Source organism: Corapipo altera, unplaced genomic scaffold (assembly GCF_003945725.1).
Source record: "Corapipo altera isolate COAL_440 unplaced genomic scaffold, ASM394572v1 239, whole genome shotgun sequence".
NCBI classification, from domain to species: domain Eukaryota; kingdom Metazoa; phylum Chordata; class Aves; order Passeriformes; family Pipridae; genus Corapipo; species Corapipo altera.
The window spans coordinates 3,324,772-3,345,533 of record NW_020884938.1 but is presented as its reverse complement, the minus strand read 5'-3'; the positions used below and the strand labels follow the sequence as shown (position 1 = coordinate 3,345,533).

At 40.3% G+C, this 20,762-nt stretch overlaps 1 protein-coding gene across 5 annotated transcripts in view; it reads left to right on the top strand.

The window, feature by feature from the left end:
• Positions 1 to 20,762, top strand: part of ITPR2 (inositol 1,4,5-trisphosphate receptor type 2) — a 242,940-nt gene that overhangs the window by 41,040 nt on the left and 181,138 nt on the right. For 3 of the 5 annotated variants that reach the window (XM_027660753.1, XM_027660754.1, XM_027660752.1), the window contains 6 exons: positions 1,039 to 1,125; positions 1,824 to 1,982; positions 6,652 to 6,750; positions 7,623 to 7,706; positions 8,613 to 8,759; positions 9,979 to 10,074. In XM_027660753.1, the coding sequence (XP_027516554.1) occupies positions 1,039 to 1,125; positions 1,824 to 1,982; positions 6,652 to 6,750; positions 7,623 to 7,706; positions 8,613 to 8,759; positions 9,979 to 10,074 (672 nt within the window). Of the gene's footprint in view, positions 1 to 374; positions 543 to 1,038; positions 1,126 to 1,823; positions 1,983 to 5,350; positions 5,413 to 6,651; positions 6,751 to 7,622; positions 7,707 to 8,612; positions 8,760 to 9,978; positions 10,075 to 20,762 lie in introns of those variants that run through there. The other 2 variants (XM_027660755.1, XM_027660757.1) reach the window with 2 other exon arrangements.

Genomic DNA, 20,762 nt, shown 5'->3' with positions numbered 1-20,762 from the left:
TAATAAGTGTCTTGGGAACCACTGTGATGGGTATTATTATGCCACCATGGCAACTCTGTATTCTCCTTAACCCTCCTACCTCCTGGCTGGCATTTGTTGCCCCTGGCTTGGTTTTTGTCTTGCTTTGGACTGAGGGCTGTGCCTGTGCTATAAGCAAGGTATTGCTTCAAGAAGTTTTATGAAGTAAAAATGGAGTTGTTAAAACCTGGTTTAAATTATGCTGGAAGTCCTTTCCAGGAGTTAGGCAGAAGAGTGGACGAAGATATGTTCTGAGTACTTTAGTCTGGAAATTCCTCAGCGTTGTGGTTGTCCTTGCTTTCCTTCTGAGTGATTCTTTTCTGAAACATTTTGCAGATTCTATTTTGCCTCAGATACAGTGTGGATGGAGCAGCCCCTCTGTCTCTGAAGAACAGCTGGCCTGATGTTATAGCTGAATGCACAAGGCTCAGTGAATACAAGGGCATGTCAAACCTGGTGACAGTGCCATGGGCAGTGGAGAGGCCACCAGTGCTCCCAGTTAAAAATGGCAAGGCAGGCACATGGTGTGTGGCCAGAGTTACACAGGCATTAGTGGTAGGAGCTTGGAGTTTGTTCTGTGGTTGTGTTTGACCCAGACTATTGTGCTTAGCCTGGATGTTGCCAGCTGTGACCTACTGGTTTTGTTTTGTCACAAAGTCTGTGTATTTGTAAGCAATTAAAACCCCAACGAGTAAAAGGAATGGTGACAGTGAGAAGCTAATCGTAGGCCTTTTTTTTTTTTTTTCTCCCCTTTAGGATGAAACAAAGCCCCTGGAATTACTTTTTGTGCTTGAAATATTTAAAAATATGTTGTATCTAAAGTGGGATCCATACATTGTGACTGAGCTTCTATTCTGGATAATAAAAAAACCAGAATCAGCATCAGCTTTTTGGTGCTAATATTATCAGTTCAGTGGTGCTTGCATTTTAAACATGATGCCATTTCCTTTTTCTCTGTTTCCGTAGCCAAATACAGGTACTGATTTTGTAGAGTTTAAAGCAATAATCATTCTCTTGCAGCATGCAGCAGAACTGGAACAAAAGCAGAATGAAAGTGAGAACAGAAAGCTGCTGGGCGAGATTGTAAAATACAGCAATGTCATACAGGTAAACCCATTGAAATCCCTCTGCCTTCTCTCGGTGTTGGAAGGGAAACAGTTGTTTTATTTCAAGGTTACAGTGAAAATGAAAGTAACCACTGTAATCTGGATTGCCAAGGGTCAGGTAAACACAGTTTGGTGAAGTTTACAATATTGTGCTTTTCTGCCTTGTTTTAAAGCCTGCCAGAAGTGCTGCACATTGGTGTTTAAATAAGATGTCATAATAAAAATTCTGTGTATGATATTTGGTGCTGCAGTTTGGAATCTGAACATAAATATGTGCCTTTTATTTGCAAGATTTATTTCCAAAATGTCTTGTAGAGGTGCTGCACAGCTCCTTTTAAATCATTGAAGTAATTTGTATTTCCTGACATATAAATGAGACAGAAGCTGTGTTCTTAAGTGCGGTACAACTTTCCTGTAATGGATGAAATTCCTGAAGGTAACACTGTAATAGACCTGGTTAATGTGTGCTGTAAAATTGATCACTGACACATTTCTCTCAGTCTGAGATATATCATCAGTTTAGTTTTCCTAAACTGTACTATACTTTGATAACTCTCTTCTAGTTTTATTTTGTCTTTATATATATTATGAAAAATCACTACAGTGTGAAACCTGCAATTCTCCTTTGACTGGAGAGAGAGAAAGCATCAGCTGTCCTAATTATTTTAATTGTTTATTTTAATTATTCTCTGTTCACAGCTGCTGCATATAAAAAGTAACAAGTACCTCACAGTCAATAAGAGACTGCCAGCCCTGTTGGAAAAGAATGCCATGAGGGTGTCTCTGGATGCTGCAGGGAATGAGGGATCCTGGTTTTATATCCAGCCCTTCTGGAAGCTGAGAAGTGAAGGTGACAATGTAAGTGGAGATGCTGAATGTGTGAGAGGGAGAAGGCAGAAAGTTTCTAGAAGACACCTGATTTCTTTGCTACTGGCCTATTTCATAATGGATTAAGTTCAGGAAAAAAATACTTCAAGCAATGCTTGGGACGATTGGCTTTCATGAGTAACTAGAAGCTGTTTCCAAATTATATGGTCTGGAATCTGAACTGTTGCCACATTCACCTGAGCCTCTGCTGACCTCTCTGTTGGGGCATCTTTACTAAGTCTGCCTGTTGTGTGCAGTTTTACAAAGCTGATAATAACTCATAGACTAAATTTTTTTAAAGGGTTGGGGTTTTTTTAAATGTTCCAGGCAAGATTTTTGTTTGAGAGGTCAGTAGAGAATGTCTCTAGGAAATACATCAGTCTATATTCCCCCTCAACATGAAAGTGGTATCTATGACTGGAACTCGGTTGGATAGTGTGGGAAATCTTTTCTTGGTAGGTCTCAGTAGGAGTTTTGCATCTTGGTAAGAGGAAGGGTACATAGGAAACCTCTTTGCTGCAGATCTGAGAGCTGTGCCCTGAGATCACAACTTCGCACTTCATTGTCTTGGCTGTGGCTTGGTTAAGTGCCCACTGTGGAGAATTCAGATCTGGGAAGGCCACAGGTGAATTTGTGTGGTTTTATAGTGTAGATCTGGCTGGGAATGTTTGCCCCCTCTTGCCTGTGCAGTGATCAGTGAAAGCTCTCTCAGGATCACAGATGGGAATGCCTCTTTTCTCCTGGATTTTCTCTTGTTAACTTTGTGGTTATCCAGCTCTTGGGATGCCATCCAGAATGACTGTGGTTGCTTGCAACTCCTTTAGGCAATCTGTTGTGGAGAGGAGAAGGACTGCATTCCCAGCTTCTGGTCCAATGTCCCTAAAGTCAGTCTTTTCCTACTTCACATAGTGATCAAAAGGGTGTGTGAAAATCCCTCTTTTTCCCAAAGCCTGTTGCAGAGAACTAGAGCAAATGTAGCCCTCTGGGGGGTCTCTGCATGGCTTTTCAGGTGGGGAAAACAATTGTTGTGGATCAAACATTAACCTGTTATTCTTTTCTCTCTTAGGGAAGAAAAAAGGGTGACCATTGCTTTAAGGTTTTGCCTTAATTTCTTAGAGTAACATCAGTTCAGCATCTTCCTAATTTCTCATACTTGAAAAATAATTACATGTCTTGGTCTCCAGAGTGAGGACCTGGGATTCCCAGACTGTGATCTGCAAAGCCAGTGTGAGCCCTTACACCTGGAAACAGCAGAATGATCCTAAGCCTTATAAGTCATCCTCAGCACTACAGAGTTTTTGGTTCAGTTTTACACTGAGCACCCTTAAGAGACTGGAAGCAGATTTGCTGATCTAAAAAGGTTGCAGGTGATCAGTGATCTCTGTAACATTCCATTCCACAGACCTCTCTCCTAGTTTGTTCCCTGTGGGGCTGTATCTGATGCTCTCTGAGTGCTCTGTGGGAAACTGTCAGGCTCACTCCTAACATAATGTCCTCTTTTGGAACCTGCCTGCTGCTCATTTTCTGTCACCAGGTGTTGCCTTTCAGGGCTGGGATTATAATTTATAAAGGAAATTCCTTGAGACCCAAGTTGTTCCTCATTTCCACCAGGCCCAAACAGATCTGATAATTTTCTTTGCAAACTTCCGGTGATAAACATGACTTCTTTGGTAGCTTTCTCATAACTGCTCTGGCACATTTCCAGCCCTTCAACAGACCCAGAAACCAGGCAGCTGTTGCATGAGGCTTAGCAAGTGATGGGGGAAATCCTCATTTGCTTCTCACAGATGGAGAGAAGGCCAGACTTCTACCCACTCCTTTCTTCTCAGTTAGTCCCAGGCATGGAGTAACTTAGACCTCTCAGTGCACGGTTTCTGTCTGGAAACTTTGTGGGTTTTTGAATTTGTTTTCAGTTTCCTCTATCAAGGAAATTCCCTAAGAAAACATTTTAGAAAGTCTTTCAAACTATAGAAGTGAGTATTGAATTACTGCTTTGAGGGCTGCTATTGTTCTAGGTTACCCGGGCAAGGTAGATCCAAATATACCAGATATCCTAAAAGAAATCTGGGGGGAAGCTGTGATACAAGAAGTCATGTGTGTGACTCTTCTGGTAAGTCATCACAGTTGTGCAGCCCTATGAAATGTTTTAGAACTTAGTCTTCTGAAGGAGGGTTAGCTTAGATTCATTAGCAACTGATTAGTTATGCAAATCAATGAAAGTAATGAAAGAATATGGCTGAAAATTTACGGTAATTGGCATAACTGCAATATTTACTACAGACTTTATTAAGTCTTCATTATTTATAAAGCTCTGCTTCAGTGAAAGATGTGGCTGATTAAGGCTAGAGCTGTTTCCAGATTGTTCGAATAGCAGAATAATTGCTAAAATTTGAAGTGTGTCAGCTGTGCCACTGACAGGTGTGGACATGGAGTAGCAGGGCCTTTGGTGTGCAGGATTAACTCCACTGCATTCAAGACTGAAGGGCCTTGTAGGTTTAACTTGAATTCAAAAACTGGATTCTTACTGGCTTCACTGTGAGTTTAATCATTTGTTGGAAGTCTCTTATCTAGACCAGCAAAGATAAGAGTTTTTTCAAAGGGATCATGAATAAAATCCTCAAAAACTGTGTGTCTGAGGCAACTTTTCATGGCTGTGTGTAAGGAAGAAGTCCCAGAGACCTGTCAAACTATTACCCACTGCTGGCCTACAGCACAGTGTCCAGCTGGGCTGAAGAGTGGCTGAGGAAAATGAGGAAGAGCCGGTGTCAGTTTTAATTTTGTAGAGCAAAACTTTAGGAATGTATTGCTCTGTCTTCTCTGGTCTCCATGTGGTACAATTCTACAGGCAGAAATAGGGACACCTGGGCTTGTGGATGCTCTACCTTCGGTGTTTTGGGCATGCTGGGGCCTTATTTGGAGCCAGGAATAACTGGGGAGGGGATGGGAGGAAGGCAAGAGAGCAAACTTGTATAAGAGAACAGGATTTCTGTCATTTTCTGCATCACTGGTGGGGAGTGTCTGGGAAAAAAGTGCTGTGAAATTGCCTTTATCCTTTCCTTCCCAACCACTTATGGAGGTTTGAAGCCTAAAGGAAAAGAAGAAATGAAAAGAGCATTGGATGCCTTGTTGCTCTTTTGATAGCCATTAGAGCTGACCAGCACTGAGAACAGGTTGCTGAGGTGGACTTGGAGCAGGGGAGGAGTCTGAGGCAGCAACCATGACCCCACATAACAGCTCTTCCTCAGATGTGCGCCTACAGCAAAGTAGAAAAAGATACTTAATGATGCTCTTACTAATCAAAAGTTATGATAGTCCTGGTGTACATGCAATAATTTTGAAGTCCCAATTCCCCTTTGCAGGGTGCAAGCCTGGTGGCATTTTGGTTAATGAATTGTCTGGTCATAACTTCTTAAAACAGGCTGTAAGTAATGTGTGTGTGGAGCATGGCATGCAGGAATGTATTGCACAAGTAAACCGTGTCTTTAAGGCATCTCGTCATTATTTTGGTTCTGCTATTGAATTTGTTCCCATTGTTTGGATAAAGTAGGATTTTTGTGTGTTGTCTGAGCATGATGACACTGTCTTGTGCTGCTGTTTATTTTAGCTTTGTTGATAAAGAACAGGCAACCTTCCTTTTTACCTCTGCAATAAATGGGCCAAATTCACGTGTTGGAGTGACACAAGGTTGAGTCAGGCTGTGCTTTTCCATAGGAAATGTGCTGTTCAGTGCAGAAAGCCGTTTTGTTTCTTTGCCTTCCAAAAGAAAGCATGGCTTGTGCAGCATTTCATATGGTAAAAAAATCACATGTAGCCACTTGTCTTCATGTCTGTGTGTGCTTAAAATTGCTGTGAACAACTTAAGCAAATCAGGACCCAGCACCAACCAATCTATGTGGATTGATCTTTTTTCATTATTTATTTCTTTCCCCCCTTCCAGGCATGAATTGAATTCTACATATGCATGTCTCAAGCAGTTTTTAGGTCAAAGTGTTTTTCCCTGTCTGTATAGGTAAAAAATTGCAAGGGCATGAGAATTTGCTTGTAGGGAGCCAGTTAGGAATTCCTCTTGTAGAGAGAAGGTCTCTCAGCTGATGCACCTGCTGCTTGTGCATCAAACACTGCTTGAACTCCAAACACTATTTAGAAAGTAACAGCAGAGGGGATGGAGTGCATTTTTCCTCTCTCTGACTTTGCAGTGATTTATGTTCCTCTCTGGACTGCAGTCATGCAATCTAAATCACAGAACTCCTGAGCCTGTCATCACTTTTGCCAGAAGATAGGCCACAGAGCTCGGGAGCCAGGATTATTTTCTAAGTTTTCTCTGCCTTTTGGCTGCAGTAAAGAGTAGTTAATGTAATTTTTAGATGAATTGAAGTGCTCTTGGAATTCATAGATTCATATCTATTTCATGGCCTTGAATTTCTGCTGAAACACAGGTGACATGTTTATTGGGAATCTGAGGATTCATTAGTGGGAAGTATTGAACCCTGTGATTGCAGAGCATGGGTGAACAGAGCTGCTGTGTGAATTGCCTGCAAATAAATTCCCCCGGTGATGTTCCTAGAGCATGCACTTGAGTCATTGTCTAAAAATGTAACATTGCTTCATTTTATTGGATAACTACGTAGGTCTAAAAATGCACTTTATTTCTGACTTGCAGGTTGTTGTGGGAGATAAAGTTGTTCTCATGCCAGTCAATGCAGGGCAGCCTCTGCATGCTAGCAATATTGAGCTCCTGGATAACCCTGGCTGCAAAGAGGTGAGCTCAGGGTAGGGAGGAGGGGTAACTGCTGGTCTGAGATGTGTTATAGAAAGGCTGAGAGAACTGGAATTGTTCAGCCTGGAGAAGAGAAGGTAACCTAATTGTGACCTTCCAGGACCTGAAAGGAGCCCACAAGGAAGATGGAGAGAGACTATTTCCAAGGGCCTGGAGTGACAGGACAAGGGGAAATGGCTTCAAACTGACAGAGAGCAGGTTTAGATAGGATATTGGGAAGAAATTCTTCCCTGGGAGGGTGGTGAGGCCCTGGCACAGGTTGCCCAGAGAAACTGTGGCTGCCCCTGGATCCTTGGAAGTGTTGAAGGCCAGGTTGGATGTGGCTCTGAGCACCCTGGTCTAGTGGAAGGTGTCCCTGCCCATGGCAAGGGGTGGAACTGGATGATCTGTAATGTCCCTTCCAACCCAAGCATTTCTATCATTCCATTCTATTCTTTACTGGTAGCCAGAACCCACCATGGGCTCTAAGCCTGGCCTCAAAAAAACCAAGAGGAAATATTCTTGGTGCAGTTGTGCCTGGTGCTGAAAGCTTTGTGAGGTTTGCTTGAGTACCTCAGACTCTCACTGAGGTAAGTCCTTGTCCAACATCTCTTCAGGATGTTTTTTGGAGGCTTTCAGCAGACAGAGCAGCATTTTGCCCGCCCAACCTTTTCCAGTATCAACCTCATTAACACTTGGGATCTTCAGGCCCCATGTTAGGAACTGTACAAATATGTAGCTAAGCCATGTCCCCTGCCATCCTAGATGTGGTGTGGTCTTTTAGAAAAATAGAATGTCTCAAAAAGAAAAGGACACCCTCTAAGACTATAATTGTTTTGTTGTTGTTGTTATTGTTTTCTTTTTTTTCTTTAAAGGTAAATGCTGTCAACTGTAACACAAGCTGGAAAATAACTTTGTTCATGAAATTCAGTAGTTATCGAGATGATGTCCTGAAAGGAGTAAGTATGATTTTTAAGTCGTTTTTTGAATCTGAAAAATTATATTGTATAAGACTGTAGAGAAATATTACATGGTGAATAAAAGAAGTGAGGACCTTGTGGAGCTGTTGAGGATCCCTCACTACTGCCCTTCAACAGGTAGAATGTTTTTCCTTTGTATTTTTGTCTTACTACATGAAATTTGGGTTGTTCTGGCTTCCAGCTCACTTCCCCTCCCACAGAAACTGAGGAGCACAGAAACTGAGAAAAGATGGGGTTCAAGCTCAGGATGATGAGAGTACAGAATAGCTGTGACACTTCAGGTTATGCCAATATGTTAAAAGTGGTGTAACAGGCTTGCAGAAGGGAGCGAGGCATGAAAGGTGCCAATAGCTGCAATAAGACAACATAGCTTTAAATACTGAGATATTGCACAGTTTTATGCCTGCAGATCAATCTCTGAGGTAATTTACATTTCCATTTTAAAGATATATTTAATTTGTCCTCACATGCACCTCAATAAGTCATTATCCACTGGTTACTTTTCAGTGGGTATCAAGGTACCAGCAGTTTTTGAGGTGGAATTTGAAAGGAAAAATGGCGTATTTGTGTAGACCTGTTTGGAGATAGTGTTTTAAGCCTTAGGAAGAGGCAGAAGGAAACAAAGATGATACCAGCAGAAGAAAAAGAGAGGGGGAGCTGGTGTTGGTTGCAGAGAAGAAGAGTTGAGATATGATATTAGAAAAATTTCTGCACTCCCCTTAAATAATAATAAGAGGGATTAGAAATAATAATAAAAAAATCAATTTAGTAAGGTTAACTAGAATTAAAAACCACCTTTAGGTTAATTGTTACCCACTCTTCATTGCTAGTACAGTTGTAGAAAATGAGTCCACTTCATAATGTTTTGTTTTCATATGATTTCAGGGAGATGTTGTCAGGCTGTTCCATGCAGAGCAAGAGAAGTTTCTGACCTGTGATGAATATGAGAAGAAACAGCATATTTTCCTCCGTACTACATTACGTCAGTCAGCCACTTCTGCAACGAGTTCTAAAGCACTGTGGGAAATAGAGGTGTTTTTTTTTCTTCTTTTTATAAATATTTCAGGTCCTGAAGGCCAGGGTTCAGTGAAGAGACTTTGCCACAACATGAGTCATTCATAGCCTCTTGATATAGCCTCATACACCTCCCTGTGACTATTATTATTTTAAGAAGCAGTTTGTGTGGGATGAACCCTGAAGAGATGCTTTATTGCAGTGCCTGGGTGGGGAGAGGAGGCTTTCTTACTCTATTTACCTGTGCTAAAATGAGGAAGAGACAAATTCCAAATTCAGACTTGACGTAAATGGTTTGATTTTATTGGAGCCAGTCAAATGATGCTCATCTATCCTGAGCTTTGAGTTTTTGCATTTAACCTCATGTGCAATATAGAAAATGGAAATTTTTGGCCAGCAGGAAGTCTCAGAATTGTCATTGGTTCCATTCTTCTGCAACAGGACAGATTTTAGAGTTAGCTTGAACAAAGGTGAGGTTGTGAAGATTTTGAGAAGATGACAAACAAATATATATTTATTCAACTGGGAAAGATTGGAAATTGTCTCAAATCCTTCTTATTACAGTAATGTAACTTCTATACCCAGAAGTTCTTGTGTGATGAACATACTTTTTGCATATAAAAACCAGAGTCCTTAGGCAAATGGTTGAATTTTGTCTGGGCTGTCTGGAACAGAGTGAATTGCACCTGGACATTACTCCTTAAAAGAAGCAGGCACTGCTGAGTTTGAAGAAGGCAAATGACCTACAGCTTAGTAGAGGGGAAAAAAGAAATAACCTGTGATACTTCAAATGATATGGGGGTATTTTATCACTCAAGTGAAAATTTTTCAGAAGCCCCCGGTATTGCCAAAAATGAAGGTGGTATAATTGGGAAAGTAATTTAGGATGGTTTCAATTTTGCTCTTAAGTAGTGCCTGGTAGTGTAGAGCAGCTACTTTCTTAAGCTCCAGATTCACACCATGTCATTTTAAAGGAAAATTTGGCTCAAGAGGCTTGCAGGGAGTGGATTAATAAAAGCATGAAATGTAATAGGAGGAATATTTCCTGGCACCTGGCAAAAAATTAATGTAACTAGTCGTTACCTGTGGTGAGCTTAGTGTAAGCACGGAGTTCCTCTCTGTGGCAGATTGTAATGGCATAGTTTACATAATTTTATTTGGAATGAACTGTAAGAAAAGTCAGTGATCTAAATATGATCTTGAGGAGCGTGATTAAAATCTGTACTTCTCGTTTTAGGTTGTCCATCACGACCCTTGCCGGGGAGGGGCAGGACAGTGGAACAGCTTGTTTAGGTTTAAGCATTTAGCAACCGGGAACTACTTGGCTGCAGAGGTAAGGATGTCAGTTAAACAAGTGTGTTTGCAACTTGGCTGGTTTATTATCTGGTTAAGGCAAAATAATATTGTGACTCCCCAGAAGAGCAACTTAATGTCTTTTAAGACCCATAATTGTCCTTAAAAATCAAATACGGCTTTTGACAAGCTGGAATAGAGCAGATAATACCAAGTTTATGAAATGGTACAGTCTTGGATTTTTTTCATGGTTGCGAGAAGCTGTGAACTTTTGAAGTAACATCTAATTCATATTAACACTGGTCTGTGTCCAATTTATATCTGTGGAATGAAAAGCAGGTTGTTTTTTTCCCCACTGATTTAGTTAGGTCTGTGCAGGATTGCTTCTTTTCACTTATGCTTTGAAGTATGAGTGTGAGAATTTACTACAAGAGCCAGTTATAAATCACTGTATGTTAGTGAATCCCTGAAAAAAGACTGAGTTGAGTTAGTGCAACTTCTGTATGCAGACAACTCCTTAGTATTGCCAGGGTGCTGCTTTAATTTTCCAGCTCCTGTCACAGCCTGCACTGATTTGAGAGTAAGAGCAAAGAGGAGCTATCAGACCTTTACTTATTTCTAATTATGTGAAAATCAGTGTCAAATCATAAACAGTGGACTGCTAATAATAGATAATTTTCAACAGGCAACTAACACTCCCACCTAAGAGTGGGAGTGTTTTCCTTTCTGCTTACAGTGAGAGATGTTCCTAGTAGGAATATTTTACTCAGACTAGCTAAGCTGATAGAGAGTCAGGAAAGGCATCAAATACTCTGATGGGCTGCCCTCTCCCGCCACACCAGAATGATCTGGCTCAGGGATTTTCAAGAGAAAAATCTTCAGGTGAAGAGTTGTCGAACTCAACCTTTCTACCTTTCTGGAAAGAAAATCCCCATTGGGAAGACCTGTCATATGGAGAATACAATTGGTAGAGCAAGAGCTGGAGGAGCTTTTGGGTTGAACAGAGGTGCTATGCTGTGACTGGAGAGCAGCATTAGTGACTGTATCTATGAAGAGTGAAATATCTGCTGGTGGAGATATTAAAAAGCACTGCTATAATAAAAAGCTGTGAACCGTATTTTGCACAGTTCATATGTCAGGCACAACACACCAGCCAGCCAGACACGTCAGAGATTTATGAACAGGCAGGCAGACACCTCATGTGTGTGATCCAACTTTAAATCAATTGGGCAAAGCTTCCTGAACACTTATCTGTGCTCCTGCAGCACAGGGAGATTACTGATGGTATGGATTATCAACAACGTCACACATTGCCATGACCTGATTTTGTTTAAGCTTCCATGATAAAGATATCTAGAGTGGAATAATAAGTACAAACACAGGGACGAAATTCCCAAATCTTTTAAGCAGTCTGTTGTTGGCTAATGATTCTGTCACAGTTTGAGCTGTTGTAAATCAGGATTGATCACTATTTATAACAGTCTTTTTCTTATTCTGTCCTCCCTTAAATCAACTTGATGTGTACCATGGAGACTTCTGCAGTGGAATGTACATGGGTCAAGCCTCAGACAACGAGCAGAAGTGTCCTTCACCTGGGTGTCTCTGTTCCTCCACAGCTGGGCTCATACCTTGTGTGAGCAGTGCTGTGCTTTCTCTTTTTCTCTGTGCCAGATGTAAACTGGTTCTTCTGGTTTGTGACCTTGTGGGTCACTGCTGAGCCGTGTTGTGAAGGGATGCCACTGCAACTTGTTAAGGCCAAGAGATGATCTGGGGACTAAGAAAAATTTAAGATATTTACCTCAGAGGATTTAGTAATTTAAAACTGATAAAGTTGTTTCAATACTGCAGTAAGTTAGAAAAAAAAGAAAAAGTGAAGCAATATAAAGCAATGTAAACAAAACATATGGGTGAGTACTTGTAAACCTAATTCTTATAAACTTGAGAGAATAAAGGCAGGATGTGTAAGTCCTAAATTCCGTGTTCCTTAGAATTACAATCAGCCACCCAACTTTTGTTACCTTTGACCTCTGATACCTCTGACTTCCGAAAGAATCTCAAGCAGTAGAATTTCCTTTAATCCTCTTGGCATTATTTAGCCTAATTTTAATTACTGTGCTCTGAAGTTCTTTAAGACTACTAATACCTTAAAGCAACCTTGATCCTTCTACCAGACTCTGGGCTGAAGGTGAGCCGCCCTGAAAGCCCCACTGCTAAAGGAGTGGGAGACATTTGGTAACTGCACATACCTGCGTTGTCATTGACATTGGGAACATTAAACCACAGGCTCAGACATTCCTAAAAGATTGAAATCATAAAAACGTGGAACCAAATATGCAACTGAAAAATTGGGAAGAGAAACTGTTGTCTTTGGAGACAGTGGGAGTTCCTCTGTTAGTGTCAGAAGGGCTTGATTTCACCTAAAAGAGCTGAGCCAGATCTTTAGCAGGAGATTTAGATGCTAAGTCACCAGCTAAGATCCAGGCTGCAGACTTTTATTCTCATCTTTACAAAGTCAGCAATCTCTCAGAAAAAGTTCTGTGAAGATTCTTTTTTTAGCCCTGGTTACAGCAAAATGACCCAAGTTATTTCCAATCTTGGTATTTATGAAGAGAGGCTGTAAGGTTATGTGAAAATGGAATGTTTCAAAGTAACAAAGGTTGTCCCAAAAGTCTTTCTGGTGCATGTTGCACATGTAGAATGCACATGTGTAGAATCTCTGTGTGTGTGGGAGTGAACTGCAGTTTACTCAAACAGCCTTTGAGATGTTGCAGGTTGGGCCCACACAGCTGTGCCTTTCTCATGAACACACATAACCTTTTCAGTATTCAAGATAAAAATCACTTTGAACTGAGTATCAACTTATCCATCGTGCTGAAACCAAAACATGCACCTTTAATACTGTGTACAGCATCTCTAGTTCTGTGATTTCCAAACTAGATAATTTGTCCTGAGACTACTAACATTTGCTGTATGAGGCTGTTAAACAGAGATATGTGTGCCCATGCACACACAAGAAATGCAGGATAAGTCTGCTATTTCAAGTTCAGCTTCTCAGATGAGGTGAATGTGGCTAAAGTAATTACAAAATATATGTGCAAGTATCAAATATTGCACTAGACAATAGATAACCACAGTAGGTTGCCTGTGAAACATTGTGAACATGGAAATAATCACAGTGCAGAATTTGTAAGGTAAAATCTGTGGTAATTCTGTTTTACTTAGTAGAATAGATCAGAGTTACCAGATACCTTGGCCAAGATATGGCAGTAAGTATGGTGAGGTAATTGTCTTTAACACTAAATTAGCTGTACTATACTAAATAATTAAGATAATGCAGGTAAGATGGCAGCCCTCAGTGTTTACATTTTGTGCTTCTGTAGAATTGTGGCCATAAACAAGGGTTCAAGTTATTCTGTGGAAAACTCTGGCATTCTTAGAGAGTTTGTTTTCCTCTTCCTGTGAGAATGAACAGGCAGGGTTTAAGCTGTAAAATGGATCAGCTCTGATCAGAGTTTTGTTCAAAACTCTTCTTAAAGTCTCACGTGAAACATTCTTCCAGCTTTGGGATTTTTTTAGCATTAATGCACGGTGGGGTTTCTTTTGAAAGTAGGAATGGTTGAAACCAGTTGGCCTGGGCAGCACAGGGTTACATACTCAAGGTGAAATGACAATTATATGAATATTCTGAATTGAGCAGGAAGTCCAGTCCAACTGCTGTCCCTGAGGTGGTGTTGGCAAGGACCTCCAGGGTGTGGGGAAAAGGGAATAGTCTGTGCTGGAATAGGGTCAGTGAGCTGAGGCACCAGGGGCATGAGTGGTTTGGGTGGGATAACAAGAACTGCTGAAGTTGTGGGACTGTCAGCTGGTTTTTTCCTTGTTCTGGTCTAAACCACTTGCTGAGAACTCTTGGATCAATGGCCAGTAAAAGTTACTTGATATTCCTCTTGTCTTTCTTGAATACTTTCTTCCCATATTATCTTACTCTGCTTTTTGTCAAAATTGTACCAAACCACCCATTTCTTCTCAGAGAAGCTTATGTACGTTCTTCACCTTAACCTAAGAATTGCTGTTAAACTTTGCTTTTAAATGCATTTCTGTTATGTCTCAGGATTAAGTCCATGGCAGGGAGTGTTGGAACTAGAGATCTTTAAGGTCCCTTTCAACCCAAACCATCCTGTGATTAAAAATATTAGCCTGCTATATATTGTTATAATAATTTATTTGTCCAGGCAGACAAAGCCATACTTTTTCCTAATAAATTTAATCCTGTTGTAAAAATCCCTTGATCTGGTTCATGGTAAAGATAGCTAAGTGCATGTTCAAGTTCATATTGATAGATAATGATCCTCTTCTGTCTTCTGAATAGGACATAGTAAAAAATGTCACAAGAATAGAAAACACAACATCTAATAAGATTTTAAAAAGATTACATGTTTGGATGGGTAATAGTATCCTCGGCATTAGCTAAGATAAAAGAAATGTAAAATGGAAATTAGTTCTTGAACTCGAGGATATAAATCAGGATTAACCTCTTGAAGCCCTGGAGAAACTTTCTCTGTAGTTTTATGGCCTTTTCCTCCACCTCCTTAAATAGCTGTGGAAAATGGGAGTCCTGCATAGAATGTTTTATTAAGGCAGCTGAGACTGAATATTTGAAGTCCATATTTTAGGTATTTTGTTATCCAGTTTTTGAAAACTGGGTATTGACAGAGATTATTTGTATTTAGGAAACAAAAAAAAGGAACCATTGTTATTTTTTGGGGTGGCATGGAAGCAAACCTTGGCAGAGGGATTTATTCACCCACTGATCACGCAGCTCACGTGGAGGAGGAGAACATGGTGGTAGATGCTCTGTGGTTCCTATTACCTTTAGAACACTGTGGCAAATAACTGGATCAAAATGGCCTTGTTTAGTAGATATACAGGTACCTTTTGCTCAAGGAGAAGAGTTTGCAAACCGGAGAAAGTACCAGGAGGTGGCAGCATCCACCAAGGCCTTCGCACATTTAATCTGTTGGTACTGCGGGACCTCCTTACCTGGAGGTCGCTTCAAAATCCCCCTTTGGAGCCAGTTTTCCCCGGTCTCTTCATTAAATGTTAGTACAGCATTGAGATTAGTTTCTGTCTGTTGGGTTCAGTGATTGGAGAGGGTTTGCCAAGGTGAGGGGGTGAACCCGGCACCGTGAGCCTTATTTCTGTTTTTCGCTGTCTCACAGGAGTGGGGTTTTGCTTAAAGCTCCATGAGTGAGGGATAATTTACAGCTATGCATGAAGAGATGGAAGAGATCCAAACTAGAGGAGGAGGACGGATTACTGATTTACAGACCCGGTCTGACCTGTTTCACAGACTTGGATGTGGCTTTAAAGTGGCAGAGTTAGAAGCTGTCCAGAGCTAGATTTTTCCAAGGTTTTTAAGAATCTTGAGAATGCAGCTAAATTTCTTGACCTGGCTTGCCTTGACTTTGGTGGAAGTTAAGAACAACATTTGCATCTGTCAGTGTGCAAACACCTCTATAAATCTGGATCTTGGAGAAAGGAGTTTTTTTCTTCCCTCAGCCAGCTAGACCTGAGACTGTTCGGCAATACTTTTTCAGTCCTACCTAACTTGGCTGCATTTGGGCTGTTTGTTTACATACAGGCTTTAGGAGGAAGGAAGTGCAAAGCCATTAACACAACATTTATTGTCATCTCATCATTGTAAGGACTACTTCTGTTATTACAAATGCAGTGTCTTCTGGTATTGCATTTTGATGTGTCTGAAACCAGCAAATGCATTATTTTTTTTTTGTTTATTATTTCAAGATTACTTGAGAGGCTTTTATTCAGTTATATTTGTACCTCTTTATTTGTGATGCTTTATGGAGGTTTACAAGTCTCCCCTCAGTTGCTTTTTATTGTTAGTGGGGTTTTGTATGCATGTGTTTTTTGTTTGTTTTTTTTAACAGTAGAAATACCAACCATATCTAATTCAATCATCCTTAGTTATTTTTGTGAGGACCACTGAAAGGCATGTGGGATATTAACATTTAGAACATAACTCTTGGAGAGATGAGGATGCTTTTTCATCTAGCACAGGTTGGTGTGGAGCTGCTGAAGCTCAGATTGAGGTTGTGGCCCAGCATTCAGGTTGGACTAAAGGATTTTTAAACTTCCCTCAGATGATGATTATCAGGAACCCTGTGCCAGTGCTGTGGCAGATTTGAATGGAGTTTATGAAGGTAAAGTTATAGCCACTCTTTCTGGCAAGCTAACAAGATGGCAAAAGTCCTTTCAATGCCACTGAAGTCTTTGAAATTGTGCAAAAGTCCTTTGCATTTATCGAAAGCTAATCAGTATGACATTAACAAAGAACAAAGCAAACCTAATGAAGATGAAAGATTTGAAAAGTGGATTATTTTTCTTTTGTGCTGGCTTTTTTCCCCTGAAACACTTATCCTTGTTGACTGAGTAACAGGCTGATTATCAGATGAAATGGGAACTGTTTACGTGTATTGAATTAGATCCTTTCATTCTTTGTCTGACTTTCCTTCATAAATGCAGGTTTTAACCAAGTCATTAAAATGCTCATTTAGCTGAAATTTGGCAATCTAATTCCTTCCTTGACAAGATGCTTTAAATACCCTTTACCTAGTCAACAAAACTTGATTAAAACCAGTATGGGTGTTTCTTTCCTCAAACTCCTTTCTCTCCCTCTTAATTGAGTGTCCAAAAATACCCTGTTTGGGTACTTTCCATGCATTTCTCCAAGAAAGCAGCATTCAATATAAATGTGAAATTTGTCCACAGTTGCTGGACTGTAAAGCATATCTTATTACCTGAAAATGCAAAAGTAAAGATTAAAGCTAGGAATAACCTGTTAGCAAGAAGTTGTTTTGCACAGTAGTAGAACAGGAAGAAATTATGTTCAGTTGAGTCTTATGGATTGAAAACTTTAAAGATATAACTTTGACTGACTTCAGTGTGTAAAATTTTACACTGTGTAAAACTGTGATGTCTTTCATGGTGCTGTGATGGGAAAGAAAAGTTGATAGGGTAGACCCATTTTCTGGAGTTTGGGAGATTCTGTGTAGGCTGGAGGATGTGTGGAGTTTAGTCTGGTTCATATGTACAAGCAACTGGAAAAGATGAAGTGTCTGTGGTGTCATAAATCATTGTCACTGGAGCTGTGAGAGCTGATTATCTTAGTCTTGCTGTTGGACAGAGTCCAGAGGAGGTACTAAGATGATCAGAGGGATGGAGCAGCTCTGCTGTGAGGAAAGGTTGAGAGGGTTGGAATTGTTCAGCCTGGAGAAGAGAAGCTTTGGGGTGACCTAACTGTGGCCTTCCAGGACCTGAAAGGAGCCCACAAGGAAGATGGAGAGAGACTATTTCCAAGGGCCTGGAGTGACAGGACAAGGGGGAATGGCTTCAAACTGACAGAGAGCAGGTTTAGATAGGATATTGGGAAAAAATTTTTCCGTGTGAGGGGGGTGAGACCCTGGCACAGGTTGCCCAGAGAAGCTGTGGCTGTCCCTGGATCCCTGGAAGTGTTGAAGGCCAGGTTGGATGGGGCTCTGAGCACCCTGGTCTAGTGGGAGGTGTCCCTACCCCTGGCAGGGTGTTGGAACTGGATGATCTGTAATGTCCCTTCCAACCCAAACCATCCCATGATAACATGACATGAGTTTCAGGGTCTTTGATATTGTTTACTTTTCAGCCGTGAGGAGGCTGAACTCTCATTTTGTGGTACCTTTTTCTCTCCCATCCATGGAAAGGTAAAAAATGGCTGTGCCTAAGTTTGTGGAAAAACAAGCAGTGGAGTATTAGGATTTCTGGATTATTCTGCATTGAAAAAGAAACTGTTGAAGATATACTCTAAAAAGATCTATACTCTAAAAAAAACACCACGTAATCAAGCTGTTAAAATAATGATTTGTACAATCACACTTGCTTAAGCTCTGCAGTTTGCAATGCATCATGTTCTTACTGAATATTGACTGCAGGCACCTTCCAGTGGCATTTTCAGGAATATTCAGTACTGTATTTCAGCTACACTTCTGTAAATTGCAACTTCAACATACCCAATGACACAAAAAACCTCGAAGACTGTTGAGCTTTAATGAGGCCTATTTTAGCACAGTATTGTTACTTTCTAAACACCTGCAAAAAATTTTTACTTGATCTCATTAGCAGTAAGGGAAAAAAATATTAATGTTGTTATTTTCAAGGATTTGATTGTTTTGGAGGCTTATTGAAGAACATGGGAGTGATCTTACATAAATCAGAAAAAGCAATAGATTTTGGAGTGTTAAGACTGTCACTGTGTCCTTAGGTCATTGTGTACTCGGATATTGAGAAGGACTCGTAACAAGTGTAATATGACATACACCACCACATGATTTATGCTCCCTCTACCTGGAGAGTATAGGATGGGATAACAGCTAATAGTCTGATTTTTTATTTTTTTTTTCAGAAATCCTCAGCACCAACAACCTCAGCTGAAAGGAAAATAAAAGTGGCAGCTGCCAAGCACAGCTGAAAATGGGGCCATGAATGTCAGCCCTAAAACTGTGTTTTGTCGTGTTTATAGTTTAACGTCAGGATCTCAAAACTTCCTCTGAACAGCACATTTTTAGTTTTATTATTTCTGTAACAGTGGGGCAGGAAAACCATCATAAAAGACATACTTGATTTTTTTAATTGGAGCCTTCTGTCTCCCTCACCCTCAGTCCACAGGTGAACTATTTTTGAGATTTGAGGGCAATCTGTTCAGTGATTTTTAAAGTAGGCAAGAAGTGTCGTGGGAGGGAGATTTTCCTAGCTTCTCTTGTTGTGGCTGTATTTTGTAAAAAAATCATCATTATGTTGAAAGCAAGCAGCTGAAAGATAGAATTCAGGACCTAATTCATACTGGGTAGACAACTCGAGCCCTTCAGTGAAACCCTGTAGGTTTATTGTGTTTCAAAATCAAATCTTCAGTGCACAGTTCTTTGCTGAGTCTGGTGACAGACCTGAGGTGACCCAGACTTTGTCTCACTTGCTTACAACTGGCAGAATCTGAAGATAGGGTAAAATTTAGCCTTTCTGTACCTTCTTTGCTCCTGTGCTGAAAGGCCTCAGAGTGTGGCTTTTCCATTACCTGATGATTTTCTCTGGTCTTGATGGAGAACCAAAGGTAGAGAGCTGAGCTTGGCTGTCCAAATGGGCAATTTTGAATTATTTTAAGGTGTCAGTTAGTATGGAAAGTGAGAACTTAGGAAGAAACCAAAACTATATGGAAACAGTTACATATATGACTTCTACTTGTATGTTGTTGGGCACTCATCTCCCATTCCTGTTGTAGGGCAGAAGCAGGTAGGAGTCAGAGCCAGGAGAGTGTGTGAGATTGTCATGGAAAAGCAAAATGCAAGTTTTGGGATAGCTGTCAAGGCAGGGTGGAAAGCAGGCTTTCTTATGTGATGATAACACAGTGGCTAATGCAAATACTGAAATGAAGGCAGAATAAGCCTTTGGTCATTTCTGTGTTACCTCATCAAGTTGTGACACAGAGGGAGGGGATTTTCGGCAGTTTTAAAAATATCTTAAAATTTTCCACCTTTCTTCAGGTTCATGATATGGTGGGGAGCTGGCTTTTTTTTTTGGAGGGGGGAGTAGATAAAGGGGTATAAGTGATAATGGTTAATGAAAACTTTATAAACTTAGCAAAAACTCTTCACAAAAGTTGTCTGTGTAATGTTAGATGTATGATAATATGATGTTGAAAAGTGTTACTGGGATTCATTAATTTTACCCTGTGCAATTCACTACTGGCTCTTCCAGACTGGTAATACCAAATTCAAGCCAAGAAAATGACTGTACTTATCTGTAAGACGTATACACACTGTGATTGCTTAAGAACTAAATTGCCTTATATAACTTCTAGCTTCAACATTTTCAGTGCTTTGATGGCATATCCTATGTCAGGGAATATTGGTAAATATTGAGGCAAAATTGTTTCTTTATGTAAGTCAAATCTTGAAAGGTTTCATGTGCAGCCAGTGAGTGGGTGTGTATGTTTTTATTTATTTGAGAGTGTATCTGCCTACATAATCACTCATCTTAGAGTCTACATATTTCTCTTGTCAAAAGCAGTATCATATTAAAGGCTGTTAAATACTTTATAGTGTCTTTCATCCAAGCTTCTCATATTGCTTTAGCTATTAATTAATGCTTGATAGTCCTGGTATGAGAGAGAAAATATTATCCCCATTACTAATGGTTAAGCAGAACCAATGAAACACTTTTCTATAGTGGCACTGCCATCCCTGTTTCAAAGCTGGGTTAATTCTGAGCTCACTGTCTTCCTGTAAAATCTCAGTAGACATCAAGAGTGTTAATTTTTTATCTCAACGTATCTGCTCCAGGTCAGTCCTGGAAGTGATTGCATGTGTAAGTGTGTGGGTGACTAACTTGCAGTGTTTAGAATAGTAACTATCTGTGCTTTCTTCATCATCCTTTTTGGTTTTGGTTATTTGAGATTCCTCTTGAGTTAAGCTTGGTTGCAAGATACACTTTTTTGAGGTGAGGACAGAGCCAGCTAAGTCAGAAATTGAGTTGGTAATTCTTATACTCTCATTCTTGTGCTGCTTCTAAACACTCCACTGTCCTTTTGCAGTGTGGATTCATCACACAGAACTGAACCAAACTCTCTCCCCCAGTTATGAAATATCAAAAAACTACCAAGATACAATAGATAGGTACAACAAAATG